Source organism: Musa acuminata, chromosome BXJ2-8, assembly GCF_036884655.1.
Source record: "Musa acuminata AAA Group cultivar baxijiao chromosome BXJ2-8, Cavendish_Baxijiao_AAA, whole genome shotgun sequence".
NCBI lineage: Eukaryota > Viridiplantae > Streptophyta > Magnoliopsida > Zingiberales > Musaceae > Musa > Musa acuminata.
Genome location: NC_088345.1, coordinates 9181430 through 9197524, shown reverse-complemented (window position 1 = coordinate 9197524; position 16095 = coordinate 9181430). Strand labels below are relative to the sequence as shown.

The window sequence follows — 16095 nt, the reverse complement described above, 5'->3', positions numbered from 1 at the left end:
CTTTGGTGGCGAACCCATTGGGTGGAGATCCAACAAGGTCAGTATCGAGTTAACACATAGGAGGACTTGAAGCGGGAGTTGAAAACTCAATTCCTACCGGAGAATATAGAGTTCGTCGTAAGAAGGAAGTTGAGACAACTCCGCCAAAATATTTCCATTCGAGACTACGTGAAGCAATTTTCTGCACTAATGCTAGACATACAAGACATATCCAAGAAGAATAAGCTATTCAGCTTCCTCGATGGTTTGAAGCCATAGGCTCAACAAGAACTACATCGAAGGAATGTTGCCAATGTGATTAGGGCAATTGCTATCGCAGAAAGGCTTACCGACTTTGTTTCTTCTAAAGACCCGGGAAGAAGGAAACAATCATCAGACAATCGCCCTCTAAAATATTCTCGAGGGAAGAAGTTAGGGGCGAACAAAAGAAGAAGAGTTCCCACAAAGGGCTAAGCCTGAAACACAAGGCCCCAAAACCTAGCGGATGCTTCTTGTGAGGAGGGCCGCACATGGTGAATGAGTGCCCACAAAAACAGGCACTCAATGCTTTAACAGCTTTCATCTATCCCCCCAGATCGGATAAGGGCAAGGCTGTCGCTATTAGTTTGAGTAGTTCTGAATCCAACAGCGATGGTGAGGAGTCGCAAGGACCTTAGATGGGAGCAATGCATTTGTTGAATACCATACGAGGTCAAGTGGGGGAGAACACGAAGACAAGGCTACAAAAAGCAGGAAGTAGTGAGCTGATATACATAGACATTAAGCTCAATGGCCAAACGACTCATGCAATGGTGGACACAAGCGCTACCCATAACTTTATTGCCGATTGAGAAGCAAAACGACTTGGGTTGATCTTAGAGAAGAGCCCAAGCCGAATGAAGGCAGTGAACTCGGAGGCCAAGCAAATCTCCGGGGTGGCAAAGGGAGTCCCCATCAAGATCAGAACATGGAGCAGGAGCATGAACATGATGGTAGTGTCATTGGACAACTTCCAAGTGATCCTTGGAATGGAGTTTATGCATGTGACGAAGTTGGTGTTAATGTCGTTCCTAAACTCCCTATGCATGATGGGGGGTGACGACCCCTATGTAGCTCTCATCTCTTAGAGAGGAACCAAGGACCCCTAATAGATATCGACGTTACAACTGAAGAAGGGGGGTGCGAAAATGTGAATTAACATTTGTGGCTGCTATAAAGCTAGAGCCACTCAACGAGAAGGTCATTCATGAACCTATTGTCGAAAACTCTTCTGCCATACAGAGGCATGGATCACAATATCGAGATGGAGCCAGGAGTGAAGCCTCCAACGAGACCACCCTACCGCATGCCCCCGCCAAAGTTGGTAGAACTCAGAAAGCAGTTAGGTGAACTACTAAGCGGTGGTCTCATTCGCAGTTCTAAAGCAACATTCGGAGCTCCAGTTCTCTTCCAGAAGAAATAAGATGGGAGCCTCCGACTATGTGTCGATTACCGAGCCCTCAACAAAGTGACGGTAAAGTACAAGTATCACATCTCGCTCATCGCGGACTTATTCGACCAATTAGGCAAAGCCAAGTATTTCTCAAAACTCGACCTTCGGTCGAGGTATTAGCAGGTGCGCATTGTTGAAGGCAACGAAGCGATGACTACCTGTATGACTAGGTATGGAGCATTTAAGTTCTTGGTGATGCCTTTCGGCTTAACCAACGCTCTGGCCATGTTTTGCACTCTTATGAACCAGCTATTTAAAGAGTATTTGGATAAGTTTGTGGTCATCTACTTGGACGATATCGTCATCTATAGTCAAATGCTCGTGGAGCATGTCAAGCACTTTCGGACAATTTTCAAGGTTATCAGGGAGAACACTTTGTTCGTGAAAAAAGAGAAATTCTACTTTGCTCAAATGGAGATCTTATTCTTGGGGCATCGAATTGGTGATGGCTCCATTCGGATGGACAAATCGAAGGTGCAAGCGGTTATGGAATGATGAACTCCAAAGAAGGTGCCAGAGTTGATATCCTTCCTTAGTTTCGTCAACTACTATCGATGCTTCATAGCGAGATATTCGAAGCGTGCGACTCTACTGATGGAGTTGCTGAAGAAGGAGCAACCTTGGAGGTGGTCTGATAAATGTGAAATTATATTCCAAGATCTGAAGGCTGCTATATTGGAAGAACCAGTGCTCAAATTGTCGGACTATGGGGAGCTATTTGAAGTCTATATAGATGCTTCAGACTTCATTATTGGGGGAGTACTCATGCAGAAGGGTCATCCAGTGGCCTACGAGAGCCAAAAACTCAACAAGACCAAGCGACGGTATCCGGTGCGCAAGAAGGAGATGACAGCGGTGATCCACTGTCTACGAGTTTAGCGAGACTACCTTCTTGGATCGTGATTTGTACTAAGGACAGACAACATCGCTTTGAGCTATTTCCAAACTCAAAAGAAACTCTCCCCAAAGCAACCACGATGGCAGGACTTCCTTGTTGAATTTGATATAGCAATGGAGTATAAGCCCAGAGAGGCAAATGTCATGGCTGATGCATTGAGTCAGAAAGTGGAGCGTGTGAATGCCATACAATTGGAGGGCAGAGGCCAAAGCAAGTCAGTTGCACTCCAACTTCCTTTCTAGGATCAAGGATGGACTGTATAGTGATCCCCAAGCAGTAGCCCTGATGCAGCTCATTAAAGAAGGTAAGGCATGACAGTTTTAGGTATAGGAGGGACTCGTTTATATAAAAGAGAATATGTTTATATTCCTCAAGTGGACAATTTGAGGTATGAACTCTTAAGAGAGCGTCATAATTCCCTTTGGGATGGACACCCAAGCATTCACCAAATCTTGGCTCTCGTGGAGAGGGTGACAGGTATGACTCACGGCCAGCTCGATATTGGGCCTAGAGGGTCACACACATATGGTAGGCATTGCGATGAGTAGAGGTTCGGATATGAGATATCCGACGGAGCCCTTGTCTTATTGGATGCAGATCCAATACCCACTAGGGAAAGGACCCATTAGGGTTTTGACACGGGATCTCTATAAATAGGAGGGATTCACAGCCTCATAGGCTAGAGTCTTTGCTTGCCCTTCCTATTCTCCTCTCCCTCTCCACCTCAGAGTAGGCCTGGAGTTTTGAGGAGCGTCGTCGCAACCCTGCTGTGTGGATCACCGCTAGAGAGGAGGACGCTTGACCTCCTTCACCCTCTCCTAAGGATCTGCAAGGAAACAGGGATATACGATCTCCCTAGGTAACACAATCTCTATACGCAGTTTTGTGTTTTTGCGGATTTTGCGCACCAATCTTCGCACGACGATGAACATCTTTTTTGGGAATTGGGGATTTTTGTTTTCTTGTTCTTCCGCTGCGCATATGATGTCGCCCCCCCTATGATTTCCCAACAGTGGTATCAGAGCCAGGTTGTTCGTGCGAATGATTGGTTTTGAACTGCGTGTATTGTGTTTAGGAAGAATTTTGACGTCAAAATCGTTGACGCAAAAGCAAGGAAGGGCAGCAACAGTTGCTGCCCTCGATCTGCATGCCTGCAGCCACCTGCAGCGGCAGCCGCAGCCGCAGCCAGGCAGCACAGCGCCGGCGCATGCGCAAGCGCTGTGCCTGCAGCAGCCGGCCGGCGGCCTGCTTGCAGCAGGCTTGCTGCCGGCGGGGCTGGCAACCCACGGGCAGAGGCGCCGCAGGGCAGCGGCGCCTGCCGCCGAAAGGAAGCGGCGCCTGCCGCCGCAGGGCAGCGACGCGCGACGCCTGCCGCCGCAGGGCAGCGACGCGCGACGCCTGCCGCCGCTGCTCCCGCGGGCGAAACCCCCCCACAGGGGCGGCCGCCCGGCGGGACAGCACCGCCTGCGGAGGCAGCGGAGCCCGAAAGGGGAGCCCACCCGCAGCGGCATCGCCGCCAGCGGGCGTGCCGCCTGCAGGCGAGGGCAGTGCCCTCGCCCCGCCGCACAGGCCGCCGCCGGCAGGGTGGCGGCGGCGGCAGCAGCAAAAGGGGGCAAAGGGTATTAGGGTTTTCTGGGCAAAAGACAGTTTTGCCCCTCGGAATTTGAGAAATTCCAGTTTCTGTCTTTTGTCCAAATTACGAAAATACCCTTAGGAATTAAGAAATTCCCTATATATCCCTGATTTCAGAAAATATTAATTAATTAAAAAGTTTAGTTGATTATTATTTTTATTATTATCTAGTAGTCCTACATGATGATGATTATTTATACATGTGATGTATGATGAGTGGACGGATGATCATGGACCGTGTGATGTGTGTACTTGTGATTATTATTATTGAGGTCTGCGAACCTCCATTATATTTCTCGTTTATTGTCGGGCCTGCGTGCCTATGATTAAGTTGTAATCACATGAGGAGGCGCAGCGGGAGCGTGGAAGCCATAGCGGGACCCACGAGACGGACGATCGTGATGCATGGAGATGCATCAAGATGTCGACGGAACCGACGAGGACGAGATGGACGATCACAAGGCATGGAGATGCACCGTTGCACACATAGATCTTGATGTGAGTGATTAGGCCTACTGGCTCGGGCCTAATCATATTAGGTTGTGGTCCATGATCATCTGGTGTGATTGCTTATACACATACTAGATATGTATATATATTTGCATGCGATGTAGATATGTATTAAATATGTATATGTGTGACATGTCATATTAGGAGACCAAATCATAGAAACATCTCTCGATAAAATTAAGTCGGTAAACGTGAGGCAATTAGATTGACCCACGTGGCCTTCCATCGTTATGAGTAGGAACCGAATCCCGGTGTAGGTTGAGTTGGTCGAGTCCCTTGAGACTCACCTATATCGCGATTCGCTATCTTGCTTACGACATAGAGATGTCACCGGTGACCTGAGGGCATGATATGCTTGGTCGAGTCCCTCGAGGGTATATCATCAAATCAGACTCATCTTGTAACGAAGGTGTTGACTTAACTGAGCATCATGGTTGGTCGAGTCCCTCGAGGCCATGGTGATTCGGAGGCCGAACAGGACGGGAATCACAAGGAGTTGTGATCGGCAAGAGTTGTCTACCTTTTAGGCTTAGTGTGATTGGTCGAGTCCCTCGAGGTTACACTAAGACGCTGATTGGATCCTGATCCCCACTAGAAGTCTGCCGGAGACTTCCGTTTCACGTGCTGAGGGTGTCGCGTGACTCGTTAGTAAAATAGTGGGAGCATATTAAGATAGAAGTCCATATCTTGATAGTTTATTTCTTGCAAAATCTGCATGTTATTCATTTTTGCTACATCTTTATTTTCAGAAAATGTCGTTTTCAAATCCCTTACGTGGCATACTTGATGTCAACCGCCTCACTGGTCCAAATTATACGGATTGGCTCCGTAACTTGAGAATTGTTCTCACAGCGGAGAAAATCGTGTACGTCCTTGATACAGTGATGCCTACGCCCGAAGAAGGGGCAAGCGAGGATGAGATCGCTCGCTACGTGAAGTACATTGATGACTCCACTCTTGCTCAGTGCTATATGTTGGGCTCTATGACTCCAGGGTTACAGAGACAACATGAAAAGATGGATGCCAGATCCATTCTCCTACATGTCCGTAAATTGTTTGAGGAACAGGGAAGGACTCAACGATATGAGATATCCAAGAGCCTTTTCCGCGCTAGGATGACTGAGGGGACACCGGTTCAGAACCATGTCCTAAAGATGATTGAGTGGATAGAGAAACTCACAGGTCTAGGAATGGTCCTAGAGGATAACTTGTGTGTGGACATTGTGCTTCAGTCCCTACCAGATTCCTTTTCACAGTTCATAATGAACTTTAATATGAACAAGCTTGAGGTGACTCTCCCAGAGCTCCTCAATATGTTGATGGAGGCAGAGAGTACTATTAAGAAAGAGAAGCCAGTTCTCTACACTGGTGAGACCAGAAAGAAAAGGAAAGCAGAAAGGTCCCTTAAGAAGGGAAAGGGCAAGGGCAAACAAGGTAAAGCAAAGGTTGCTAAGAAAGACCCAACAAAGGACAAAGGCCAGTGCTTCCACTGTGGTAAAGATGGGCACTGGAAGAGAAACTGCAAAGAGTACCTTGCAGAAAGGGCGAAACAAAAGCTTGATGAAGCTTCAGGTACATTCATGATCAGTCTCCATTTGTCAGACTCTTATGATAACACATGGGTATTAGATACCGGTAGTGCTTATCATATATGTAATTCGTTGCAGGTTCTGGCAAGGCCTAGGAGACTAGAGAGAGGCGAGATGGACCTCAAGATGGGTAATGGAGCAAAAGTTGCTGTATTAGCTGTTGGCGAGGTCGCCCTACATCTGCCTAGTGGAGCTTTTATTGCATTAGATGCATGTTATTTTGTTCCTTCTATTATCAAAAACATTATCTCCATTTCATGTTTAACAGTTAGTGGATATAAATTTGTTTTTGAGAACAATGGTTGTTCGATATTATTAGATGATAAGATCATCACGAAAGGAACATTGCATAATGGTTTATTTATGTTAGACACCACTCCACATATCATGAATATAAATGTGTCCAAAAGGAAACGAGATGAGTTGAATAGTGCATACCTGTGGCATTGTAGGCTAGGTCACATCCATGAAAGAAGGATTCAAAAGTTGCTAAATGATGGATATCTAGATCCATTCGACTATGTGTCATATGCAACTTGTGAGCCTTGCATTCGTGGAAAACTGACCAAATCTCTATTTAGTAGAACTGGAGAGAGAGCCACTGAGTTGTTGGAACTCATACATAGTGATGTATGTGGACCCATGTCAACTCATGCCATTGGAGGTTACTCCTACTTCATTACATTTACTGATGATTTCTCAAGGTATGGATATGTGTACTTAATGAAGTACAAGTTCGAGGCCTTTGAGAAATTCAGAGAGTATAAGAATGAGGTGGAGAACCAGACTGGAAAGAGTATCAAAACTCTTCGATCAGATCGAGGAGGTGAGTACTTAAGTACAGAGTTTACTCACTTCCTCAAGGACCATGGGATATTATCCCAATGGACACCTCCTTATACACCTCAGCTCAATGGTGTCTCTGAAAGGAGAAATCGTACATTATTAGATATGGTACGGTCCATGATGAGTTTCGCTGACCTACCCATCTCATTCTGGGGATATGCCCTAGAAACCGCAGCTTACCTTCTGAACAGAGTTCCAACTAAGTCGGTGGTGTCTACACCATATGAGATATGGAAAGGGAAGAAGCCTGATCTTAAAGTAGTTAAGATTTGGGGCTGCTCTGCCCATGTTAAAAGGCACAACCCCGATAAGTTAGAATCAAGGACAGAGCGATGCATATTTGTGGGATACCCCAAGGAAACTTGTGGGTATTACTTCTATCATCCCGAGGACAAAAGGGTCTTTGTAGCTAAGAGAGCAGTGTTCCTTGAGAAGGAACACATTCTTCACGGAGACAGTGAGAGAATGATAGAATTGAGCGAGGTTGGAGAACCAAGCTCAAGCACCACTCTACAGCCCGAGTCTGTTCAGGTACCTAATACACAAGTATCAACTTTATGCAGGTCTGATAGAGTATCCCATCCTCCTGAGAGATATGTGGGACATATTAGAGGAGAGGATGTTGAGGATATTGATCCTCAGACCTACAAGGAGGCTATTATGAGTATAGACTCCGGGAAGTGGCAAGAAGCCATGAATTCTGAGATGGATTCTATGTACTCCAACAAGGTTTGGAACCTAGTTGATGCGCCCGAAGGTATTGTACCCATCGGTTGCAAGTGGATCTTTAAGAAAAAGATTGGAGTAGATGGAAAGGTAGAGACCTATAAAGCAAGGCTAGTGGCTAAGGGGTATCGTCAAAGGTAAGGTGTTGACTATGACGAAACTTTCTCACCCGTAGCAATGCTAAAATCCATCAGAATTCTATTGGCTATTGCAGCACACTATGATTATGAGATCTGGCAGATGGATGTAAAAACCGCATTCCTCAACGGGAACCTGGAGGAGGAGGTGTATATGATGCAACCTGAGGGATTCGTGTCCAAGAACTGCCCAGATAAGGTGTGTAGGTTGCTTAGATCCATTTATGGACTAAAGCAAGCTTCCCGAAGTTGGAACATAAGATTTGATGAGGCAATCAGATCTTATGACTTCGTTAAGAACGAAGATGAGCCTTGTGTATACAGAAAGGTAAGTGGGATCGCTATCACCTTTTTGGTGTTATATATGGATGACATCCTCATCATTGGGAATGACGTAGGAATGCTATCCACTGTAAAGACTTGGTTATCTAGACACTTCTCCATAAAGGACTTAGGGGAAGCATCCTATATCTTGGGGATTAGAATCTATAGAGATAGATCCAAGAGGATGCTTGGCTTGTCCCAGTCCAGGTACATAGAAACCATTGTCAAAAGGTTTGGCATGGAAAATTCCAAAGGGCAAACATGAATATGATACCTTATGCCTCAGCAATAGGGTCTATCATGTATGTCATGCTATGTACTAGGCCTGATATAGCGCATGCTCTGAGTGTCACGAGCAGGTATCAGGCGGATCCAGGCTTGGAGCATTGGAAAGCAGTAAAGTGTATCCTTAAGTACTTGAGAAGGACTAAGGATCTTTTACTAGTATATGGAGGTAATAGCCTTAAGGTTGAAGGCTACACTGACTCAAGTTTTCAGTCTGATGTCGATGATAGCAAGTCGAATTCAGGGTATGTGTACACCTTGAATGGAGGAGCAGTGTGCTGGAAGAGTTCCAAGCAAGATACCACTGCTGACTCGACCACAGAGGCGGAGTACATTGCCGCATTAGATGCAGCAAAGGAGGGAGTTTGGGAGTCGATACGGATAGCGACAAGTCGACTTCCTTATATTGCGACCACTATGGGGTGATTACTCAAATAAGGGAACCCGGGTCTTATCAGAAGTGTTCTGAGGAGGTTCCAGCTTATAAGAGAGATCGTAACCCGAGGAGATGTAGCAGTGGAAAAGAGTTCCATCCGAAGATAACATTGCAGATCCACTGACAAAGCCGTTGTCTCATTTTGTCTTTGAGCGTCACAGGAGTCTGATGGGGATCAGACACATAGGTGATTGGCTTTAGGTCAAGTGGGAGATTGCTAGTCATAAGTGCCCAGCAAGCCAATCACGTGAGTGATGGCACGTGTGACTTGATACAGAATCTTTTTGCTTATTATATTTTGGCGTATATCACTTTATAACTATTGCATAAATGCATATATATTGTGATGTCCTTGGATTTGTGCAATGGGAATCGGATCGTGATGAGATCACGATAATGAGATCGATTCACCTTTAAACACATATCCTAAATAATCCCGGTCATAGGTTACTCGAGAGGGACATCGTGATAACCGGATAGACTGGTGTGCTGTATACCCGTCCATATGATGGATGCAGCTGGTCTCATAGCTGCTCGTGTAGGGACACTAGGGATACAGTACAGGTGCTCATTGGAGAATGAGTTCACTGATTGATCCGCTTACGGAATGCTGGATGGTTGATGATGCCTTATTGTCAGACAACGATTCCGTAGTCCTAGTGGTGTATCTGGTTCTTAGACTTGAGACACCAAGGATGTCCTGTATGAGTGCTCCACTCTTTGATACCAGACTTATAGGTTTGGCTGTTCCCAGATCTAGTACAGCTGGTCATTGGGAGTGGTAGTCGACCTTACGAGGGCTATTGAGTGTCGATAGAGGATCATCCACTCTCGGTATCATGAGAGGAATATCCCATGTGTTCTTGCTCAGACAAATCCCTGGCCAGGGTCATTCGGGTTGAGAGAGAAAGAGTTCTCCGGGAGAATCCGATTAGAGCGAGACTCGAGTAGAAACCGTATGGGTCTGACAGCACCATGCTCGATATACGGTCTCTGGGATATTAGATGGATGAGGGACTATAGGTACATGGTAACTGAGGACAGACAGGTCCAATGGATTGGATTCCCCTGTATCGTCTGGGGACTACGGCGTAGTGGCCTAGTACTTCCGTAGTCGATGAGTCGAGTGAATTATTACAGAGATAATAATTCACTGAGTTAGAAGGAGTTCTGACAGGTATGACTCACGGCCAGCTCGATATTGGGCCTAGAGGGTCACACACATATGGTAGGCATTGCGATGAGTAGAGGTTCGGATATGAGATATCCGACGGAGCCCTTGTCTTATTGGATGCAGATCCAATACCCACTAGGGAAAGGACCCATTAGGGTTTTGACACGGGATCTCTATAAATAGGAGGGATTCACAGCCTCATAGGCTAGAGTCTTTGCTTGCCCTTCCTATTCTCCTCTCCCTCTCCACCTCAGAGTAGGCCTGGAGTTTTGAGGAGCGTCGTCGCAACCCTGCTGTGTGGATCACCGCCAGAGAGGAGGACGCTTGACCTCCTTCACCCTCTCCTAAGGATCTGCAAGGAAACAGGGATATACGATCTCCCTAGGTAACACAATCTCTATACGCAGTTTTGTGTTTTTGCGGATTTTGCGCACCAATCTTCGCACGACGATGAACATCTTTTTTGGGAATCGGGGATTTTTGTTTTCTTGTTCTTCCGCTGCGCATATGATGTCGCCCCCCCTATGATTTCCCAACAGAGGGCATTCTATTGGTCGAAGATGAAGACTGATATGGAGGAATATGTTCGAATGTGCCTCACTTGCCAACAAGACAAGGTAGAGCAACAAAAGTCGATGGGACTTTTAGAGTCATTGCCCGTACTAGAAAGGTCGTGGGAGAGCATTTCTTTAGACTTTATATCAAGCTTGCCAGCAGTAGGGAGACTCGGATCGATACTCGTGGTGGTCAATCGATTTTCAAAGTATGCAACTTTCATTATTGCTCCCTTACACTATTTAGCAGAGGAGGCGGCCAAGCAGATGATGAAGGATGTGGTGAAGTATTGGGGAGTCCCACATAATATCATCAATGATCGAGACGCTCGGTTCTTAGGATGATTCTGGACCGAGCTATTCAAATTATTGGGGTCGAAGTTATACTTCTCCACAAGCCTCCACCTCACGGATGGCCAAACCAAAAGGATAAACTCGCTCCTAAAGCAATATCTTCGGCACTACATGAGTGCCAACCAACGAGATTTGGTGAAGCTGTTGGACATTGCTCAATTCTCCTACAACTTGCAGTGGAGCTATGCATCCAACAAGAGCCCCTTCGAGATCATTATAGGACAACAACCGTCAACTCCTCACAACATGACAATCGGGTATATTGGGAGTCGTCCGTCAGCTTACCACTTCGCAAAGGAGTGGCACCGAAATGCAGATATTGCACGGGCTTACTTAGAGAAGGCGACCAAAATGATGAAGAAGTGGGCGGACTTGGGAAGGCGACCGAAAGAATTCAAGGTCGACGATTTGATTTTGGTAAAGTTCCAACCAGCATCACTTCAATTCTTTAGGAACAAAGTATACAAAGGATTGATGCACAAGTATGAAGGGCTCTTCCTAATTATCAGTAGGGTAGGTAACGTCTCTTACAAGTTACAATTGCCGACGTGGTTCAAAATTCACAATGTTCTTCATGCCAACAATATAAAAACCTATCACTCGGGTCCGCAAGATGCTTCCTGAAATGTTCCAACTCGGCTACCCCCCACCAGGGCCTTATATGAGAAGAGAGTTGAAACCATTTTAGCATATCGTAAGATAAAGCTACCCATTGGAGCTGAGCAAACCAAATACTTAGTGAAGTGCCAAAAACTTCCCTGAACTGAAGCTAGTTGAGAGCCCGAAGACACCCTACAACATGAAGAAGCAATCATCAACAACTACCAATGAGCGTCGATGAGGGTGTCAACAGTTTAAGTGGGGGAGAATGTCACGAACGATCGTCACTCACCCGCAACAACTCCGTTCAACGAACCGTTCGTTGCTTTTGTTTATATGTATAGCTGTTTGGCAGCATACTTTGGCTTTGTTTATATCCTTTTGGTTGTAAAAATATAAGTTCGAACAAATTACAGTGCTACAGTGCGACTGCTCACCGAATCGAGCAAAACAACCCAAAACAACTCCATTTTCGTGTGCCATGGGTTGTTTTCTGCAACCCGCTATTGTACGCTAAACGTCAGCCATCTCAACACCCTAGAATCACCCGGGTGACACCATAGGGGATGGGGCTTCAATATAGTGTTGGGCGTTGAATAATCTTTCACAAGTTCGCACGTTACCTTGACGGGAACTTGTTGTCACACCCGACACCCGATGAGCAGTTGTTTATGGACTTACAACTATTCGTTCAACCTTCTAAAGTCATTGTTTTCCTTCTCTCTCTCTCTTTTCTCTTGTGCATGCAAGGTGCTCGCTGAATTACTTATAAAGCTTCCCCTTTTTGCGAGTCGTTAGGACTTGTCCGTCGCTCGTTCTTCGAACTAATCAACATTCTCTTTTACAGGTCCTTCGGGACCTGCGAGAGGTTGCAAGTGGGCTGATCTTTACGGATGTATATCGTAAAGGCGAGACACGACTTAGGCAATGCAAGTTAAGTTCAAGTCTTTGCCGTAATGGTACCTCACGACTTAGACAATTCCAGCTAAATTCGTGACAAATCATCGGTAGGAGCGATCACGATAATGAGTTGTGAGGAGGCAAAGCGATTGTGACATCATCGTCTGCACTAGAAAGAAGGTTGTTAAAATACCCTGCATTTGATGGTTGGGGTTGCTTGTGCACATCCGCGTGTCCCATCTACCCCAACAAATGCCACTCGACGGAAGCACTCATCATGAACAATAATTGACCATTAAATTTGTTAGGAAAAAATATCATTGACACTTTTACTAATTGGTCAAATAAACTAATCGAGAGTGGCTTTCAGATGAGCATATCATTCTCATGTTAGGTTTTGTAATATGATAAGAAAAATATGATATATTAGAATATTTGTTATATTATATTTTATGATGTATAATGACATATGAGCATGGAAGGTTACGAAATATCTATTTAAAAGAAAGGAGACAACTCGTAATCATTTGTATTGAACTTATCTCTCCTGTCGACTTGATTATCACATGCATGCCACATGTTTGATTATCAAAGACTCTTAATCATTTAGATCGGAGGTAGCAGTCTCATGTCGTTAGTTATTCATATTTAACCGGCACCATCTTTGGTGACCTAATAAACAAGACTCCATGTCAACCAACACATGAATGGTCTGACAGTATCACAGATACGGTTTTGGATCATATCTAGAGTAGTTAACTTCACGTGGATGCGCGGATTTTTCGTGGACGACCGTATGCTCGCACTAAATATTCTCCTCGTTCTCATAAGCTTAATCTTATTTCTGTTATGCCTCACAAGCTGCACATGTGATGCTAAACGATGTACCGAAATCCCTTCAATCTAATCTTACAGCGGAATAAATAAATAAAACTCGATCGTCTGATTTCACAGTAAAAGAATCTCCTCTTCTCCGCTATGAACATTTTCTCACATACATTCTTCACCACCCCATTCAACTGTTCCTCGGAAGTGACAACTAAAGCTATACTATAAAGTGCACGAAGTGAATCCATGTTGGAGAAGGCGAAAGCTTCAGCTGCTGTCGGACCTGTTGTAGAGCTTAATCCTCCTGCTGATCTCCTTCTCCAACTCCTCCGTGCCTCCGACCTCCTCCAACTCCTGCAATCACCAAAAGGAAATGGGGTTACGTCTCTAGAATCGGCAGCGCGGTCCCAACTCAGTATTTGTCGGCATCACCTTGGGTCCCAGGAACAGCCCATACGGCACCCCCTCGAATTTGTCCATGTGGTGGATCTGTACGAAGTAACCACACACACACACACAAGATGTGATATATACGAGATTGGTCCACATGGTTGCTATTAATATAAGAGGCTCAGCCGTCTAGGGGCCAGGCTCTCGACGGCGCCGGCGGTCGGTGGTACCTGATGGGCGGCGGCTACCCGGCGGAAGTAGGGGACGTTGGCGATGGGTCCCACGGGGAACCTTCGATGGACCAGCCCGTCGTGGACGAACATGTAGGCCATGCCGAAGAGCGTAATCCCCAAGCCCTGTAGGATTCCGCCACGTGGAGTTCGTATCAACCGAGGATAAACGAGACAGAGAGAGGGAGGAGTGGGGTGGAGCTTACGGCGCCGAAACAGAGGCCGGGGAGGAGGCCGCGGTTGAAGAAGCCGTAGGCCATGAGGGAGATAGCGGGGACGGCGTTGATGATGGCGAAGACGTCGTTGAGCTCGAAGGGGCCGTCGCGCGGACGGTGGTGTGACTCGTGCATGTGCCAGAGCGAAGCGTGCCACAGCGCCCGGTGCGCCCACCGCGCCCAGAACTCCATCCCCACCTGCAACCCATGCAACGAAATCAAATCTCGACGACTCTGTTGTTTATATGATTCATCCGCATTACTCCGACCAAGAATAGGAGAAGAAGAACAGAGAGAATAAGACGTACCGCCGCGCCCACAGAGAGAGCGAACGTCCCGAACATCTCCGTCAGCGGAATCTCTCCTCCCTGCGGCGCAGATTGATATGGCTATCATTGATTTATGTAAATAAGACGGACCATTTTGCCGGATTAAATAACAGAGATATGGGCCAGCCACCGACCTCCATTTGCCACGAGAAACGGTAATAGACGGCGGCGACGGTCATAGATGTGATGCCGAGGCTGGACATCACCGCCGCTATCAGGTACGTCCGTCTCTCCTCCTGCTTCCTTGCCGCCTTCTCCTCCGTGCGACGATTCCACGAGATCCGGATCTCCTCCGTTCCCTCCATCTCCCCCTCCTCCTCGCCCTCGCTGGCATCTTCCATCCAAGTATACCCCGTGTTCTTCTTCTGCTCCTTACTTACCTCCTTCAGCACAAAGCAAACAGCAGTCGGTCGCCGCAGCCACGGCTGCAGCGCTGAAGCCCTACCGAAGGGGGGGCGAACAGGGAGCGGGCGGAAGTGGAGAGAGCAGTCGCCCGCGGCTCTTGGAGGCAGGGACAGGTCCCGGGCGAAACGGCACGATGTTAGCGTCGTCGCGGCTGCCGCCATGGGCTCCTAACTCCAGCGAATGGAGGATGCCCTCCTCTTCTGTTAATACCTGCTGATGATTAAAAGGCCACTCGACGGAAAGAAGCAGAGGGAGGCAGCTCGTGCGGTCTCTCTCCAACGAGTTGTCACGGCGACGCGTGAGAGGGGGTCAACGAACGCGTGTGTGCAGTTTCCGGTGGAGCGGACGGAGACGCACCTCTGCGCTCTCCAGCGTTTAAATTGAACCTCCTCACCAAAATGCCACAGCGCCTGTTCCCTATTTGCGGGAATGCCACCGTGGCCGTCGTTTTCCACAGTTGATGGTGATGATGATAAAACGTGGAGCTACTGCCCACTGCAAGCAATGAATGCCTAACACGTATCTCTTTCTTATCATCTCGTCATTCTTTCAAAGAGTAGTCTGCGGGAGATCGTTTACGTGATCCACAGTCATGCTCACTGGCGTGCGGTGGGATGGACGGAGACGCACCTCTGCAAGTCGGGTCTCCTCACCTTATGGCGCCTGTTTTCTGTTTGGGGGAATGCGACCGTGACTCGTTCCTAACTGATGACCGTGATGATGATTAGGCGTACATAAATAAATGTGGTGCCATTCCATGCAATGAGTGCCTAACACGTATCTTTAGTGCCAACGAGACTAACTGTAGTTAGTGGCTGGTCAGTGATCGGTGAGCCTAACCCAAAGGCTACAGCCACTAACTACAGTTAGTCTAATCAAATAGTCCGGTCGTATTATATTGGTAAAAGGTTGGGTTAGGCTCACCGATCACCGACCAGCCAATAGTAGGATCGTATGCCAGCGTCCTTTCCACGTAACCTATGAATTGACCACAGAAATAGACAGGGAAGGGGTGAGTGGTGAGAGTCTAGTGAGCCACAGTCAGTTGATGTGGATCCAACGAGGACGAGGAAGACGCCGAGGGCGACCGAGGAGAATGCAGCAGAGAGGTGTTCGTGACAGCAGGAGAAACGGACTTCCGCCTTCGTGCTTTGAATCCCGTTCTCATGCTTCGGTCAATTGTGGGCTTTACTTGCTGAGGGAACGCCACAAGTTAACGCCTCCCCTCCTCTTCTCCTGCACCCCTCCACTCGATCCCCTCC

General features: G+C 47.1%; 1 protein-coding gene across 2 annotated transcripts; it reads right to left on the bottom strand.

Moving 5' to 3' along the window:
* Positions 1-13356: 13356 nt before the first annotated feature.
* On the bottom strand, positions 13357-15195 carry LOC135619099 (beta-carotene 3-hydroxylase 2, chloroplastic-like). Of its 2 annotated transcripts, none has more exons than XM_065120741.1 (6): positions 14563-15195; positions 14408-14488; positions 14091-14297; positions 13885-14010; positions 13697-13753; positions 13357-13618 (listed from the first exon to the last, which is right to left on the bottom strand). In XM_065120741.1, exons 1-6 carry the CDS (start codon positions 14992-14994, stop codon positions 13532-13534), a joined length of 990 nt encoding a protein of 329 aa, XP_064976813.1. In that variant the 5' UTR covers positions 14995-15195; the 3' UTR covers positions 13357-13531. The 2 variants fall into 2 exon arrangements, with proteins under 2 accessions (XP_064976813.1, XP_064976814.1); XM_065120742.1 differs by having other exon boundaries at positions 14408-14467.
* Between the last annotated feature and the right edge of the window lie 900 nt (positions 15196-16095).

Coding starts and splice junctions, on each gene's coding strand:
- LOC135619099 (XM_065120741.1), bottom strand. CDS start 14,994: ATGGCGGCAGCCGCGACGACGCTAACATCGTGCCGTTTCGCCCGGGAC. Junction 14,489..14,562: donor GTTTCTCGTGGCAAATGGAG/GTCGGTGGCTGG, acceptor AATCAATGATAG/CCATATCAATCTGCGCCGCA. Junction 13,754..13,884: donor GGGTAGCCGCCGCCCATCAG/GTACCACCGACC, acceptor TACTTCGTACAG/ATCCACCACATGGACAAATT.